The 16,883-nt window shown below is 40.9% G+C and overlaps 1 protein-coding gene across 4 annotated transcripts in view; it reads left to right on the top strand.

Annotated features, from left to right (window-relative positions):
- USP48 (ubiquitin specific peptidase 48) overlaps positions 1–16,883 on the top strand; it is a 67,969-nt gene that overhangs the window by 4,716 nt on the left and 46,370 nt on the right. For all 4 annotated transcript variants that reach the window (XM_037135786.2, XM_037135787.2, XM_037135784.2 and 1 more), the window contains exons 2-6: positions 9,321–9,441; positions 10,414–10,570; positions 14,074–14,201; positions 14,520–14,644; positions 15,157–15,265. In XM_037135786.2, coding sequence (XP_036991681.1) covers positions 9,321–9,441; positions 10,414–10,570; positions 14,074–14,201; positions 14,520–14,644; positions 15,157–15,265 — 640 coding nt within the window. The remainder of the gene's footprint in view (positions 1–9,320; positions 9,442–10,413; positions 10,571–14,073; positions 14,202–14,519; positions 14,645–15,156; positions 15,266–16,883) is intronic.

Consider the following 16,883-nt stretch of genomic DNA (forward strand, 5'->3'; position numbering starts at 1 on the left):
ATTTGTTGTTGCATTTAGTTTATGCATTTGTTGGTTAATTCTTTTATGTGCCCTGACCAGGGATCAAACCCACAACTTTGCTGTCTCAGGACAGTGCTCTCACCCACTGAGCTAGCAGGCCAGGGAGGGTCTCTGCATTATTTTAATGACTGTGATATTTCGTTGTGTAAAGATATGTTATCATATGCCCAGTTCTCTGTTGATGGGCCTTTGGGTTCCCAGTTATTTGATATTATAGCCAGTGCTGCTGTGAACACCTCCATGTGTACGTGTATCTTGGTTGCGTCATTGTTTTCACTCAGGTTGCAGGATGAGGAATCTCCGAGGTGTAGAGGGCATGATGACCATTTTAGGTTTTGATAGACAGTAAAAGTTCAGATCATTGAACACGGCCAGCAGTGTTCACCCTATTCCCAACCCAGGCATTCCTAATTCAAACACCTATCTGATGAGTGAAAAATAGCATCTTATTTTCAGTTGCCTTTATTTATTTGTTTGTTTGTTTATGCTAGTGGCATTGAGCATTTTCTATTTGTTGGCTATTTGTAGTCTGTGAATTGTATGTTTTGGATTGTTGATTTCCTTAGATTTTCAAGAGCTTATTGAATTTTTTTGTTCAAGATATTTTTCCTTTTTTTTCCTTAAAGATTTTACTTATTTATTTTAACAAAGTGAAAGAGAGGGAGAGAAACATCAGTATGTGGGTACCTCTTGCATGCACCCTACTGGGGACCCGGCCTGCAACCCAGGCATGTACCCTGACTGGGAACTGAACCAGTGACCTTTTGGTTCGCAGGCTGACATTCACACCACTGAGCCACACCAGCCAGGGCAAAACACATGTCTTTATGTGATCAATTTTATCAGTACTTTTCTTTATGGTTTCTGGATTTCCCAATTCCAGTATCATAGAAGTATTCACTCATGTTTTGTTTTAGTGCTGATGTTTTCGTTTTATGCATTCAGCCTCTGTTCTTTTGGCATTTAATTTAATTTAGGGAGTGAGGTGTAGAGATTCATCTTTATTTTATTTTACTTTTAATCAAATGGCTAATCAGGTTTTTAAATTTTAAAAATATTTTATTTATTTACCTTTAGAGGGGAAGGGAAGGGAAGAAAGAGAAATAGCAATGTATGGTTGCCTCTCATGCGTTCCCTGCTGGGAACTGGCCTGCAACCCAGGCATGTGCCCTGACTGGGAATCGAACCACAATCGTGTGGTTCACAGGCCCGCGCTCAATCCACTGAGCTACACCAGCCAGGGCAGCTAATCAGTTTTTTAACATCACTTAGTGATCTAGTATTCCACCACTAGTTAAAAAGCCATTTTTATTATATGACAAATTCTTCTGTGTAGTTGGGTTTATTTCTTAGCCCTATTCTCTGCCATTGATAACGACTCGATACTCTTAACTGGGGCCATAGTTCTAATTACTTGATAATGTTTCATTCATTCATTCATTCATTGTTAGAGAGAGGAAAAGGGAGGGAGAAAAACATCAATTGCTTACCTCTCACACGCCTACCTGCAACGCAGGCATGTGCTCTGACTGGGAATCTTAACTGGCGACCTTTAGGTTTGCAGGATGATGCCCAACTGACTGAGATACACTAGTCAGGGCACTTGATAATATTTTAAAACATCTGCTAAGGCAGATTCCTTCTTAATTCCTCTTAGACTTTTTCTACTGGTTCTTAATTAAATTTACTTTTTTTTTTAACAGGAAAGTACACAAATGGTAAGAATTACATTAAATGAATTACCATAGAGGGACATTTTGATAGTGTATCTACTGCCAAAATTAAAATGTTACTAGGATTCCAGAACATCCTCCCCGCCCCCATTTTCTGCCTCCTGCTGATCAGTACCACTGCCCTCCTACTCAGGAGTGAGAGGCTATACTTACTGTGGATACAACAGATTTTCTTTTTCAATTTTTAACTTTGGATACAATTAAGGATACATTGTAGCTCTTTTTGTGTCTCACTTCCGCTTAGTATTGTGAGATTCATCCACATTGTGGGTAACAGTAGTGTGTTCATTGTTAGGGTGTGTAGTGTTCCATTGTATTACTTTGTGTTTTAGCCTTTCTTCTTGGTGATGCGCATTTAGAATTTTTCCAGTATTTGGCTATTATGAATAAAGCTGTAATGAACATTTTGTATCCTTTGGTGCTATATACACATTTTCGATAAGAGAGGAATTACTGGGTCATAAGCATTCATTTAGCTTTAGTAGATAATGCCACACTCTTTTTCACATTGTTCCATGGTCTGTTCTCATGAACGGTATGTGAGAGTTCATTTGCTGCGTATCCTCACCAACAGTTGGTCTAATTTTAATTTTAGCCATTACGATGTATGTGTCATTGTATCTTTTTGTGGTTTTAATGTGCATTTTTCTAATGGCCAATGAAATTGACCTCTTTCATATTTGACTATTTCGGTATCCTTTAGTGGGTGCTTCTTTAGATCTTTTGCCCATTTTTGTCTTTTTGATTATCTTGCTGATTTGTAGTTGTTGGGGTTTTGGGGGGGTTGTTTTTTTTGCACTTAAAACATTTGTGGTAGGAACAGTTCACATGAGATATACCCTCTTAAATATTTAAGTATACAATACAGTATTATTTTTAAGTATATCTTATTGATTATGCTATTACAGTTGTCCCATAGACCCCCCCTTTATTCTCCTCCACCCTGTAACCCCCTCCCACCAGCATTCCCCCACCTTAGTTCATGTCCATGTGCCCTACATATAAGTTCCTTGGTTTCTCCATTTCCTATACTATTCTTAACCTCCTCCTGTCTATTTTGTACCTACCATTTATGCTGCTTATTCCCTGTACCTTTTCCCCCATTCTTCCCCCTCCCTTTCCCCTCCCCACTGATAACCCTCCATGTGATGTCCATTTCTGTGATTCTGTTCCTTTTCTAGTTGTTTGCTTAGTTTGTTTGTGTTTTTTATTCAGTTGTTGATAGTTGTGTCATTTTGCTGTTCATAGTTTTGATCATCTTCTTTGTCTTAGGTAAGTCACTATAATATTTTATATAATAAGGGCTTGGTGATGATAAACTTTATCTGAGAAGCACTTTATCTGCCCTTATGTTCTGTTTTTGTTTTTGTTTTAACATTTATTTTTAGACAGGGGAAGGGAGGGAGAAAGAGAGGGAGAGAAATATCAGTGTGTGATTGCCTCTCATGTGCCCCAACTGAGAACCAAACCAAGCAACCCTCTGGTTCACAGGACAGTGCTCATTCCACTGAGCCACACCAGCCAGAGCTGCCCTTCCGTTCTAAATGTTAGCTTTGCTGGATAGAGAGAGTAATCTTAGATGTAGGTTCTTGCCTTTCATGACTTTGAATACTTCTTTCCAGCCCCTTCTTACTTATAAGGTCTCTTTTGAGAAATCAGCTAATAGTCTTATGGGCACTCTTTTGTAGGTGACTGTCTCCTTATTTCTTGCTGCTTTTAAGATTCTCTCATCTTTAATCTTGGGTAGTGTAATTATGATTTGCCTTGGTGTGTCCTTCCTTGGGTCCAACTTCTTTGGGACTCTGAGCTTCCTGGAAGTCTTATTTCCTTGCCAGATTAAGAAAGTTCTCCATTATTTTTTCAAATAAGTTTTCAATTTCTTGCTCTTCCTCTTCTCCTTCTGGCACCCCTATGATTCAGATGTTAGAACATTTAAAGTTATCCTGGAGGTTCCTAAGCCTGTCCTCATATTTTTGAATTTTTGTTTCTTCATTCTGTTCTGGTTGAATGTTTATTCCTTCCTTCTGTTCCAAATCATTGATTTGAGTCCCGGTTTCCTTCCCATCACTGTTGGTTCCTTGTACATTTTCCTTTATTTCACTTTTTATATCCTTCACTTTTCCCCTCTATTTTGTGACTATACTCAAGCATTTCTGCAAGTATCCTGATTACCAGTTTTTTGAACTGAGCATCTGATAGGTTGGCTATCTCTTTATAGCATAGTTCTATTTTGGGGGCTTTGATCTGTTTTTTCACTTGAACCATTTATTTTTGCCTTGGCGCACCGTTACATAGTAAGGGGCAGAGCCGTAGATATACACCAGGGTGGGGCTGCTGTGTGTGGCACAGTATGTGGGGGAAGGCCCTGAGAGGAAACACTGACACTTGCTCAGCTCTCACCTGGCTTTCAGTCACTTCCCCTACCAGCCACAAACAAATTGGGCCCTTCTGGTGTTGATTCCTGGGTGGGTGGGTTTGTGTGCATGCTAGGACCCTGTGGGTCTCTCCAACAAACTCTCCTGTGAAGCTGGGAGTTTCTCTTGCCATCTCAACCCCCATAGGTTTTTACAGTCAAGAGTTTTTGAGGCTTTATTTCCCTGCGCTGGTACCCTGGGTTTTCAAGGTCTGTCTTGCTTCCCAGTTGTTCCTCCTGATTTATCCGCACTAGAACATGCGACTGCCCAGTTGGCCAGCTGCTGCCACCTCACTCACCCAGCTGGTCCGCCAGCCGCAGCCTTGCCAGGAGTCCTCTCCACTCCAGCTGCCCATCTCCACCCTCCTACAAGTCTGGATGAATGTTTCTTTAACTCACTGCTTGTCTGGCTTCCATACAGTTTGATTTCCTGGCATTCTGGTTGGTTTTTGTTTTTAAATTTGTTATTAACCTTTTGGTTGTGGTAATAGGTGATGGGTGTCTACCTACGCCTCCATCTTGGCGGGAAGTCTGATATGTAGGAGTTCTTTATTTTGGATAGAAATGCTTTGTTGAAAAAAATATATATATATAGTGTCTTCCAGTCTTGCTTGCTTTTTTACTTTCTTAATGTCGTATTTTGATAACAGAAGTTCTAATTCCAGCGCAGTCCTCACTTCTCATCTCTTACTACAACAGCATCCCTTTTACGTTTCTCTGTCTCACTGCCCCCCACCCCCCCAGGATGTGTAAGGGGCACTAACACCCACACAGTTGAGAGTCCACCATATAACTTTGACCCCCCAAAAAGATTGTCGATATTATACTGTTGACCAGAAAAGCCTTATTAATAAACAGTTGATTAATATTTTGTATGTTATATGTATTCTCACAATAAAGTAAGCCAGAAAACCATAAGAAAAATATATTTACAGCACTACTTATTTATTGAAAAAATTGGCATAAGTGGGCCCTTGTAGTACAAACCCATGTTATTCAAGGGTCAAATGTGTTTGTCTTTGCTTTTAGAAGCCAGCGTGGGACTAAGGACAGAGGATTTGCGTGTGTGGTGGGGAGTGAGGGCAAGGAGAGCCCATTTTTTTTGTTCATTTATTCTTCTTAAAGATTTTATTCATCTTTAGAGGGAGGAGGGAAGGGAAGGAGAGAGGGAGAGAAACATCAATGTATGGTTGCCTTTCACACATCCCCTGCTGGGAACTGGCCTGCAACCCGGGCATGTTCCCTGACTGGGAATCGAACCGCAATCCCTTGGTTCGCAGGCTCACGCTCAATCCACTGAGCTACACCAGCCAGGTCTCACTTTTTTCTTTTTAATCCTCACCCCAGGACATTCTTTCAGTGCTTTTTTTTTTGTCTTTTTTTGTTTGTTTGTTTGTTTGTTTTTGGAAGAGAGAGACATCAAAGTCAACCTGGGTATGTGCCCTGACCAGGAATCAAACCTACCACCCTTGGGTCTGAGGGAGAAGACTCCAACCAGTGGAGCCATGCTGGCCTGGCCCAGGACACTAAATCTTAACCCTCCGCTGGAATTGTTTTCTGAGAGAAGGAGATGTGTGCATTTGACCCCTAGGACAGTGCCTCTCTCCCCAGCCAAGTCATGTGAAAAAGTGCCACCTTCCTTGTTCACAAGGAGAAAGCACAAGTGACTGATGTTATACCTTGAGAAGTAGAATTGAGAGAATATGTACCTACTTACTTTGTTTCAGAGCTGCGTTTTCACTCTGTAGCTCTCGCCCTCCCGAAGACCTTGTAGTCCAACGCCACTGCCGTCCTGTGTTTTAAAGGGGATCTTCCTAGTACATCCTGGTCTCTGTTCCAAGGAAGGGTCTGTGAGTCAGGGTGTTTCTTTATACCTGGTCTGGGTGGACGAGAAGAATTACTGTGGTGTGAAGGAGGAGTTTTTTACTCTCAGGGATGCAGCCCCCTCGCAGTAGCCCTTTCCTGCTGGAGGCGAGAGGCAGGCAGGGTAGAAAAGGACTTCGGGTCTCCCCCCAGCAAACAGTCCCGCTTTTATTTCCTCTGTAAGTTATTTCCCAACCTGACACATCTGCTTCTACATTGGCCAAACTTGTTTTCATTTTTATTTTATTTTTTTGAGCCAAGAAGACAGTGTGTTTAAGTGGAACATTAAACATTATTTCGGGGATATGTAGTACAGTTTATGGTTCTAAGTCTGGACGGTACGGAAGGTGGTGGGGAAGGTACGGAAGGTGGTGGGGAAGCGTAGGCAGCCTTTTACTCCTCATTCGCGTCTAGAAAGCACACAGGTGAACCTCCTCGGAGGTGGCCGTGTCCTCCCTGTACCTTGGTCCAGACAAACAGGCCTGTCACGCCCATTTTTAAACACTATGTTGAACCTGCCTTTTTCAACTAATGATACTGTTACATATCACAACATTAAAAATTTCTTTTTTTATTCCCTGACTACAGTAGTTTCCATTATTTGGTGACGTTATTTATTTTATCAGTTTTGTGTTGGTGGCCATTTACCATGTTTCCGGTCTTTACCACTAAAGCTGTAGTGGGTGACCTTCTGAAATATTCAGACATACTGACTTAATAATGGCCATGAAAAATCCAAGCTCATGTGTTGCAGTGCCCCATTGATCTCCTTTAATATGGAATGATTACTTGGCCTTGCTTAGTATTTTGTGACACCGACACTTTTGAAAAACACATGATACTTATTTTACAGAAAGTTCCTCCACTTGGCTTTGGCTGATGTTGCTCTTCGTGCGTCACACCAGGAGGTACAGCTGTCAACGGCTGGCCCCATCAGTGGCACGTCAGCTGCGGTCACTTGGTTAAGGCGCTTTCTGCCAGGCCTCTCCACTCAGAGCCTCTGTTTTTCCTTTTGTAATGAAGACACAGCTTGCACTGAGCCACGCCTCCCATACTTCTCAGACTGGCCCGCACTAGCCAGCCAGCATCCTCGATGGTTCCGCCTGATTCTTTTGTTAATCTGATGGATGCCAAATGGTGATTTTCTAATTACGTCCTTCCTTTTACTTTGTGAGTTGGCTTTCCTCTCTAGAGAAGAGATTTCCTATTCATCTATCCAGTCATCCATCTTACTATAGATTCCTTACTTTATTCAGTAGTTGTAATCCCATCACTATTTACTTATTTATTTATTAGATTTTACTTGTTATTTATTTTTACAGAGAGGGGAAGGGGGGGAGGAAGAGAGGGAGAGAATAGTGGTGTGTGAGAGGAATATCAGTTGGTAGCCTCTCACATGCCCCCCGACAGGGACCTGGCCTGCAGCCCAGGCCTGTGCCCTCGCCTGTGACCTGTCAGTCTAGGGGACAACGCCCAACCCACTGAGCCACACCAGTCAGGGTTCATTGTTATTTGTATTGTTCCAATTGGTCCAGCTTTGGCCACCACAAGCCTCCTTTAAGATGTTCCCGTCACTCTCTGAGTGCCTCTTCAGTACTCAGGCACAGTAAAATGTTCCACGTTTATCTTGTGCTTTCTTGGCTCAGCCTTGGCAACAGCCATTTCTCCAAGGAGCCCTGGGTTCTTTGAGTGGGGAATATTTAGAAATTAGGATCTGGTTGCTAGGTGTGCTCATATTGTTGCTTTTAGGTCCTCAGCTCACAAAAAGCTATATCCCATTCAAACTGCCCAATTAAATTTAAATATCAGACAACAAGTACTTCTTGAGCATAAATATATCATCAGTCAGAAATTTAAATAACTACTGCTGTGTATTTTATCTGGCAATCCCAATCTCCCTATCTCTGTATTACGTTTAGCCTTATAGCTCTTACTTTCCTAATCAGTATGCAGAGTTCATTCTTCCTCCCTTTCTTATTTCTAACTTCTCCCCCAAAACTTGGTTCCCTTTGTTGTCCCCAATATATTTACTTCTTGTTCATTTGTAGAATGTAAAGAATGTTGTGTTAGAATTGTTAATTCATGTCTCTGTGAAAAGGAAGCTGTTATTAGAGTCTGGCATTTGTTCCTTTTGTTTTTAGCCTAAGGGCACTATGAGTGCGCTTGGTTAGTCCTCCCCTGCCTCCCCGTGCAGGCGTGTTGGTTATTGAAATACGTTTGTGTTGCGTTCAGGGTTTTCCCTCCATCCTTAAAGATTGTGTGCGCACGTGTGTGTGTGTGTGTGTGTGTGTGTGTGTGTGTGTGAGAGAGAGAGAGAGAGAGAGAGAGTCACACACGCAAACGTCACATGGCCCCAGAATCCAGTAGTGTGTGGAACAATATATTTAGAAAAGTGTCACACACCACTCCTTTTTAATATATTTTTATTTTTAAAGGATTTTATTTATTTATTTTTAGAGAAAGGGGAAAGGGGGGGGAACAGGGAGAGAAACATCAATGTGTGGCTGCCTCTTGTGCACCCACTACTGGGGACCTGGCCCACAACCCAGGCCTGGTCCCTGACTGAGAATCTGGTTCACAGGCCAGCACTCAGTCCACTGAGCCACACCAGCCAGGGCCCCCTCCCTTTTTTACCCTTATCCCAGTAGGTAACCAGTTTCATTAGTCTCTCCTTTATTTTTTTTTTTTTGTGTGTGTGTTTCTTATTGCTTACACACATACAAATAGCTTACTGTGGATACTCTTTTGCACTTTGGTTTTTTTACTTCCTATAATATATCCTAGAAATTACTCCACCTCAGCCCACAGAGGTCTTTTTTGTGTGTTTTTTGTTTTACGCTTGCATAGTACTCCATTATGTGTGGGTACCAAATCCCCTATGTCTGGACACCTGGCTTCCGGTAGTTTTTAGTTACAAGCAATGCCGTAAGGAGTGTGAGGAGTAACCGAGTGCATTGAGGGTGTATCCTCAGGGTGAATGAACTCTTAGAAATGAGATGGCTGGGTGTGTACATAGTAGACTTGTCAGAGAATGCAAAATTCCTCTCAGTAGGAATCTCACCAGTGTGCATTCTCATTAGCAGTAAATGAGTTGCTTTTCTCAGCCTCACACACTGCGAGTGGTGGTGTACTTTCTCAGCTTGTGGTATACTTTGCTGGTGGTACACTTTGCTAATCTCATAGGTAAGAAAATAGATTTTTAAAATGGTGTATCATTAGTTTTAATTTGCATGTCTCATATCATGGAACTATGTATTTTAAAATTAAATTTAACTATGTTTTTTTCATAGACGAAACTGCAAAGGAAATCCAAATTGCTTGGTTGGGATTGGTGAGCATGTTTGGTTAGGAGAAATAGATGAAAATAGTTTTCATAATATTGATGATCCCAATTGTGAGAGGAGAAAAAAGGTAAGCCATCCTTTCAAGGTGGTTTTATGTGGCGTTCCTATGTTTGTTCTGTGTGTTTGTGCCTCTGATCAGAAATCATTACTGACTTCAGGTAACTTATGCAGCTTTAAGATAAGTAGTGGACTTAAGACTCTGAACTGCTTGAACTGGAACAGTTCTTAACGGTCTGCTTTAAAATAGGTAGCATGTAACCCAGTAAACCTTTTGGTAACAGTTGTAGTTTAAATGCTGATTCTTTGCCTAACAGTGTATGTTTTATTTTGAACTCTTTTCTAAGTCTCTTTTAAGGAGGTGGTAAATCAATGGAACAAGCTCTTCCAGTCAGTGATACTGCTTCCCTTTCTTGAGCTTGTATTTTTATATGTTATACACATAAGAGATCGTTTACTTTTTATTTTGGTACACATTAATGTTTCCTAATCATAAAGTCCAGCATTCACAAAATTGTCAGCTGCATAGATATTTTTTTTTCTGTTTAAAAAAGAATGATTATTTGTAAGTTTCAGGAATTCTCAATCTTTGGAAAAAAATCACAGTCAACTCCCCCCCCCCCCCCCCCATCGCCCAGATCTGTAGGATAAAGAGGAACTTTCCTGGAAGTTTTACTTTGTCATTCTTCTGAATGTTGGCAGGGTAGGAATATAGCAAATAAAAAACCTCTGTCCCCATGTGCAAAACCGATAGAGCTCACTGTTGTAGTCCTAGATTTCAGTGGGTGCAGAAGACTAGATGACCGCGAGACTAGCCATGAGCCGTGGTGCTCTCCTAACCTTTTTACTCCTGCAGTCCACCCAGAGCTTTCATCCGGGCGATGCCCTGCCCTCGGCCAAGAGAGGCTGAAGGTGCTGTACCATGCTGGTTGAGACAGTTTCGATGAATTTTTAATATGAAATTTAAAAAATAATGTTGTTTCTATTTTTTTTATTTAAAGGAAGATTGGTTTTTCTAATGGTAAACTTTCTATTTTTGCAGAACTCATTTGTGGGTCTTACTAACCTCGGAGCTACTTGTTATGTCAACACATTTCTTCAAGTCTGGTTTCTCAACTTGGAGCTTCGGCAGGCGCTGTACTTATGTCAAAGTACCTGTAGCGACTACATGATGGGAGATGACATCCAGAAAGACAAAGGTTGGTGGGGATGGTGTGGGCAGGGCTCACGTCTGGGTGTACTGTCAGCCAGATCGCTTCTGAAACGAACAGAGGAAGAAAACTTACTCTCACTGGTTCATTCCGTGCCAGGCATGGACCATAAGTCCTTTATAAACATTTTCAGGATTCAAAATTATTTTTCTTCTGTATTTTTACCCTCTATGTAAAAAGGGCAAACATTCTTATGCAGTTTGCGGTTACAATTTCTCTTAGGTGATATGCTGTGATAGTAGTCCGTTATTTTCTAGTGATCGATAAAAATCCATCAGCAAAAGCAGACAGGGTTAATCTTTTGCCTAGTTTGTTACATTGAAGTATTAAAATAGGCTGATTTAGGCAATAACCTTTAAAATTAAGATTAAATTCACTAACTTTGGTAAAGCTAGCCACTAATGTGCAAATTTAGACACATTCAGTTTTGGACTGTTTCTACTGGAATTAGTTGTTTTTATTTTTTTATGATTTTATTTATTTGAGGAAAGGGGAAGGGAGGGAGAAAGAGAGGGAGAGAAACATCAGTGTGAGAGAGAAACATTCATTGGTTGCCTCTTGTACATGCCCTGACTTGGGGGACTAGGGGCTGAAGCCACAACCCAGGCATGTGCTCTGACCAGGAATTGAATGAAGGCTACTTGGTTGTTTTCATGCCTGAATGTGGCTTGTCATTCCTAGTGGATACTAGTTTGTTTTGAGAGATTATATTCTCTTTGAGATGGTACGTTCATGGAACAAACCAGATTTTTCTCCTCCTCAAAGTTGGGGGGTGTGGTTTGGGGGTGTGGAGGGAAGTGAGTGTCTAAGGTTGCATAGGTTTGGGAGCTCCACGTCGGGAACTTTTGACTCTCACCTTCATCTGTGAATCCGTGTTGGTTTTTATGATCTGACTGGGGCACAGTGCTGATGTCTTTGACTTGGAGTAAGGAAAGCTAGGGTTCAAAGCCCTACGCCTGGCTGCCCTCCAGACAGCGGTGATGCAGGAGACTCTTGGTCCTTATCGGTGGCAGTCTCTGCTTTGCAGTGCTCAAATGTCCTTCAGTTTTTCTCCACAGAGCTTTACTTCTAGAGTTCTAGATATTTAAATCTAGGTAAATAATTTAAATGTTTAAGGTAATAGTGTGTGTAAAGGAGGAGTCCTATAAGATGGATATTTTTTAAACTTTCGACATTGTTTTGCTGAAGTATAAATTTACCTTTTAAATAACAAGTGAAAACTAAATTTTCATTTTATAAAATGGTGTGCCATGGCCAGAATTGTTTGGGTATCGTGGCTTTAATGTACATCTTCAAGGAATTTTTAATAATTTTCTAAGCACATAAATTTTACTGTTTCACATAAGTTCTTCACCTTGTTTTCTAGTAAGAGTATCACATTTCTGGTGTTATCTTAACAGGCACAGTGCGGTCAGTGTAGTAGAGCGGGTTTGGTGGGGTCTGAGTTCTCTTCCCAGCTCAGCCACTTCTGTATTTTACGTATCAGAAAACGGGGGGGGGGGGGGGGGGGGGTTATCTAAGATCTTAGGGAGTATCTAACCTGTAAAATAAGAGTTGGAGTAGATACAGACTTATTTGAATAGCTTTTAACAGCCTGCAAAGCCCTGCACCCCAGGAAGTGAGATTTTTATCTTTATTTTGCAAATGAAATATTGATTTCCTGAAAGTCACAGTTTTGGTATTGGGTTGGCCAAAAAGCCTGTTTACTTTTTTCCATGAAATATAAAAGACACTTAAAAAAAAGAATTTATTTATTTATTTTCAGAGAGAGAGGGTTAGAAAGGGGGGAAGAGATACATCCATGCTGGAGAGAAACATCAGTCAGTTGCCTCTTGCATGTCCTCAGCTAGGGACCTGGCCTGCATCCCAGGGATGTGCCGGACAGGGAATCAAAGGCAACCTTTCAGCTTGCAGGTCGACACTCAGTCCACCCAACCAGGGCTAAAAGAAATAATTTTGACCAATAACTTTACTGATTTGGATACTTTGAGTATGTTGGCTGTATTCCATGTGGTATAACATTGATTGCTCTCAGTTCATGTCTCTGTTTGATCTCCCTGACCATGGAGCATCATCCAGAGAGAGATCTCCAGCAGAAAACTTGGCAAAGAAATAATAAAGCATAATATGCCAATAACGTTATGTATTTTCTTCCATCTTCAGTATTAAAATGGCTGCACAAAAATTCACCAGCTTTGATTTTTTTTTAATGCAGGCTGATATGACAGCTGTCACAATACAATCCAACAAAATTGTTTTAAATGAAGTTAAAGACAACTAAGCACTACTAGAGCCATCGTATGGAAAAAAACAAATGAACTTTTTGGTCAACCAATAGTAAAGAGATAAACCATCAGGGCCCAATCAGGAGACAGAAACTGTGTAATAATTTGAACAGAGAAAGTGTAGGGGATTAGTAACAGGAAATTCAAGTGATGGGGGAATTGGTTGGTAAGACTTAAACAGGGCTTGTGAAACAATACGGGAGTGGCAGCCACTACCCCTGGGGCTGAGATCCAGACCCCTTGGGAGAGAGCACTGCCCTGGCTCACTAGGTGCCCGAAAAGGTGCTCAGATGCCTCTGTGGGTGGGCGGTGGGGTAGGGGGGTCTGCTGTAAACTCTTCAGGGAGGTGCTGGGCCTGGGAACCCCTTTGTAGAGTCCACTGAAAGGATGCCCAGAAGGTCATTTACAGGGTGGTCATTCAAGGGGAGGTGCCTCACCAGATGCATTCCACTGTGAAGCTAACAGAGGTGCAGAAGGAGGCTCCTGGCCGCTTGTTGGCTCCAGGAACCTCGTGAGAGGAACAGCTGCACTGTCCTCTCTAGTGCCCCTACTGGTGAAACAACCTTGCCCTACCTGGCAAGGAGAAATACTTGCAGAGCTCATCTCCATTATCACAGAGCAGGCCAAGAAGGCTGGATTTAGAGCTGAATGGTAATAAATTGATAACTGGCACAGAAGATAATACTCAAGTCTTTTAAGGCCCCTGAGATTTATGCATCCGAGTTGCATACCTTCCCTCAACTCATTAAAATTTGTAACTCAAAAATTCTAGGATTATTAACAGCAAAATCTTCATTCAAGTTTGAATCTCTCTGCTTGAGATTCCTGTCCCTTGCACTGTTTGTGCCAAGTCATCATAAATGAGATTTCATTAAAGTATTTGGTCATCTTATATGAATGGTAAATAAGGTTTTTATTTTCAGGGTGAATGTTTCAGCGTGTTTTGACATTTTCTAAACTAGTCACAATTGTGATGGTTGTAATGTCTATATGCCCTCTTGCTTTTACGGTACGTCTGTAGACAGCTATGGCTGCCTCATTACTTCCAAAAGATGTGATTATTAATTCGTTTCTTTTGAAGTTTTAAAACTATTATAAAACACTATACAGTTTGGATGTAGGGTATTTAATTATGTTCTCATGTGAAGATGAAATACATTTTTAAAAGTAGCAGTTTTTTAAAAAATAAACATTTTTTTAAAATAGATTATGAGCCTCAAACAATTTGTGAGCATCTCCAGTACTTGTTTGCCTTGTTGCAAAACAGTAACAGACGATACATCGATCCATCAGGATTTGTTAAAGCCTTGGGCTTGGACACGGGGCAACAGCAGGTAAGAACCTTTTTTTTTTTTTTAAATATAAAAAAGTATCCAAGCATTCCTTAGAATGTTCACAGGAGGAAATAAAGTGAAATGCTTTCAAAAAATTTTTTTTATTTTGAATTACAGTGTCTACTTACTATTCAGTTTATTAATACATTTTCCTTGATCCTATTTCTAAAAATTCTTATGTGGGCACAAACTGATTCAACTTTAGAGCCAAGTTCAAAGTACAGATAGTTTTGGAAATATTTAACTTACTACTGTCTGTAGCAGAAGTTGAAAAGCAAGATATGATTTTTCTGTTATTAACCCACACTTGTGTTGTAGGATGCCCAAGAATTTTCAAAGCTCTTTATGTCTCTTTTGGAAGATACTTTGTCTAAACAAAAGAATCCAGATGTGCGGAACATTGTCCAACAGCAGTTCTGTGGGGAGTATGCTTACGTAACTGTGTAAGTGTCTTCCAGCCTTTCAAAGATACACTGTATTCTAAGACAGTCGCTCAGATGTTATCTAATTTTCAATTCAGTTCCAAGTTAGAGCTTTAGTGGGTTATCATGGGACCTGAAATAGCTGTAGCAATACATTGCCATGGGAACATGTAAACAACTGACTTGATAATCACAGCAGAAGCCATCCAGGTGTTGGGAACTGTGTCTGATTGAGCTCTTGCCATTTATTTTATGGCTGTGGTGTTAGCTGAGAGAGGAAGATTGGAGCCAGCTAAAGAGTAAATGTAAAATAACTCTAAAATGTTTACCTAATTATAAAATACACGGCCTCACCAGTCACTTTCTGTATTTTATTTTCTATATATAGATATATATAGTGTGTGTGTGAACACTTTCTGTGAAAGAGAACTGCGGTAATAAATGCTTCTATCCATGTTTTTAGGATGTAAGACAATAGAACTTTATTGTTTTTCCCACTCTGATCTTAATTTTATCACTCTATTTTGTTATAGTTGCAATCAGTGTGGCAGAGAGTCTAAGCTTTTATCAAAGTTCTATGAACTGGAGTTAAATATCCAAGGCCACAAACAATTAACAGATTGTATCTCGGAATTTTTGAAGGTATTCAATTTTGGTGTATATGTTGTTTTACTCATTAGTAGTTAAATACTATTTGGAATAGCTTTTTTAAATTTAATGGATAAATTCATTGTTTCAACATTTTCTATATGTGAAGCGTCTCTGTTTATGTAATGATCTAGAAGAAACTTTGTAAATTGTGAAGTATTGAAGCAGGCTGCATCTTAAAATAATTTCTGGGTACTTCAGGTTAACTGTATTTTATGTGTAGAGCTGTGTATGTGTAATAACTTACTATGTGATTGGGGACAGTAGAGTATTTAAGGAATCTAAGCTGTTACCATAAGGCTCGTTTACCTTTTTGTTTAATGAAACGAGAATGTGTTGAATGTAGATAAACTTTTACATCAGTGTAGTTATTCTTCAGCCCTGCCACTCCGTATTTCTGCTTTCTGTGTGTCTAAGTAATGATGGAGGTGGTTTCTTTTTGTTCTAAGTGCAAAAGCTGCTAAAAGGAAACCTTTGTTACCAAGGGGGAATAGACACACAACCTAGTAGGTGAGCTTATTTATTATAAAGCTTTCTTAAAGTATTTCTGTACTTTTCCTACCTCTTTAGCACAACCATTAGCCCTTGGAAGTCCTCGTTTATTGATTTCATTCAGCCAAATATTGATTGAGTGGCTACTGTGTTCAGGCTCTGTTTCAGCTGTGGAGGATCACCATAGTGACCGAAGCAGACGGGCCATTTTTGCCTTTAAGCAGCTTATAGTGTAATGAGGTTGGGCCCAGGGAGGTTCAGTAAAATAAAAGTAAGTAAATATGTAGAATGTCAACTACAACAAGTGCTATGGAGAAAACTAAAGCAGGAAAGAAGGGTGGAGGTGGGAGGGGTGAGAGCGAGGTTGGGTGCAATTAGAAATACAATGATAGAAGGTGATAGAGTGAGCTGTGCAAGAATCGGAAGCAGAGTATTTTAGGTAGATGGAGTTCAGTGTGATCAAAGTGGCCAAACAAGGGAAGAATGCCAAGATGAAGTTGCAGAGCTGGCTGAGGACTGTTTCCCACGGGGCCTGGTAGACCTCCACCCCATCAGGAGTGTGACTTTTACTCTGAGTGAGGAAAGAAGCCATTGGAGAGCTGTGAGCATAGAGCACAGGCTTGGCGTTGGCAGACCACTCCCGGTGCTGTCTTGAGAACAGGCTGGTGGGCCAGGGGCAAGCAGGAGTTGATGGTGGCTTGGACCAAGGATTACCTGAAGGAGGTGATAAGTTGCGTTTGGACTTTAGATATATTTTCCAAGTAGAGCTGATAAAATCTGTGGATTGCATACAGAGGGAAAGAGAGGCGTCAGGGATTACTGGGGTTGGCCTGGGCAGCTGGAAAAATGGAGTCACCAGGACTGAGATGTGAAGGACTGTGGGAGAAGCAGGTTGGGGAGAGGATTTAGAAGTTTGCCCTGGGGCATGTTGCATCTGAGACGGACATAGTTGAGGGAGAAGTGTGGGCTGGATAATATCACCAAGGCTTAAGAGAGACAAGGACTAAAGACTGAGCCCTGGGACATTCAGACCTTAAGAACTCAGGGAGGAAATGAGGCAAAGGATGCTGAGAAGGAGGACTTGCCAGTGAGTTAAGAGGAAAACAGGTGAGTGTGGTAC

Source organism: Artibeus jamaicensis, unplaced genomic scaffold (assembly GCF_021234435.1).
Source record: "Artibeus jamaicensis isolate MK-2021 breed Jamaican fruit bat unplaced genomic scaffold, CSHL_Jam_final scaffold_847, whole genome shotgun sequence".
In the NCBI taxonomy this organism is placed as follows: domain Eukaryota; kingdom Metazoa; phylum Chordata; class Mammalia; order Chiroptera; family Phyllostomidae; genus Artibeus; species Artibeus jamaicensis.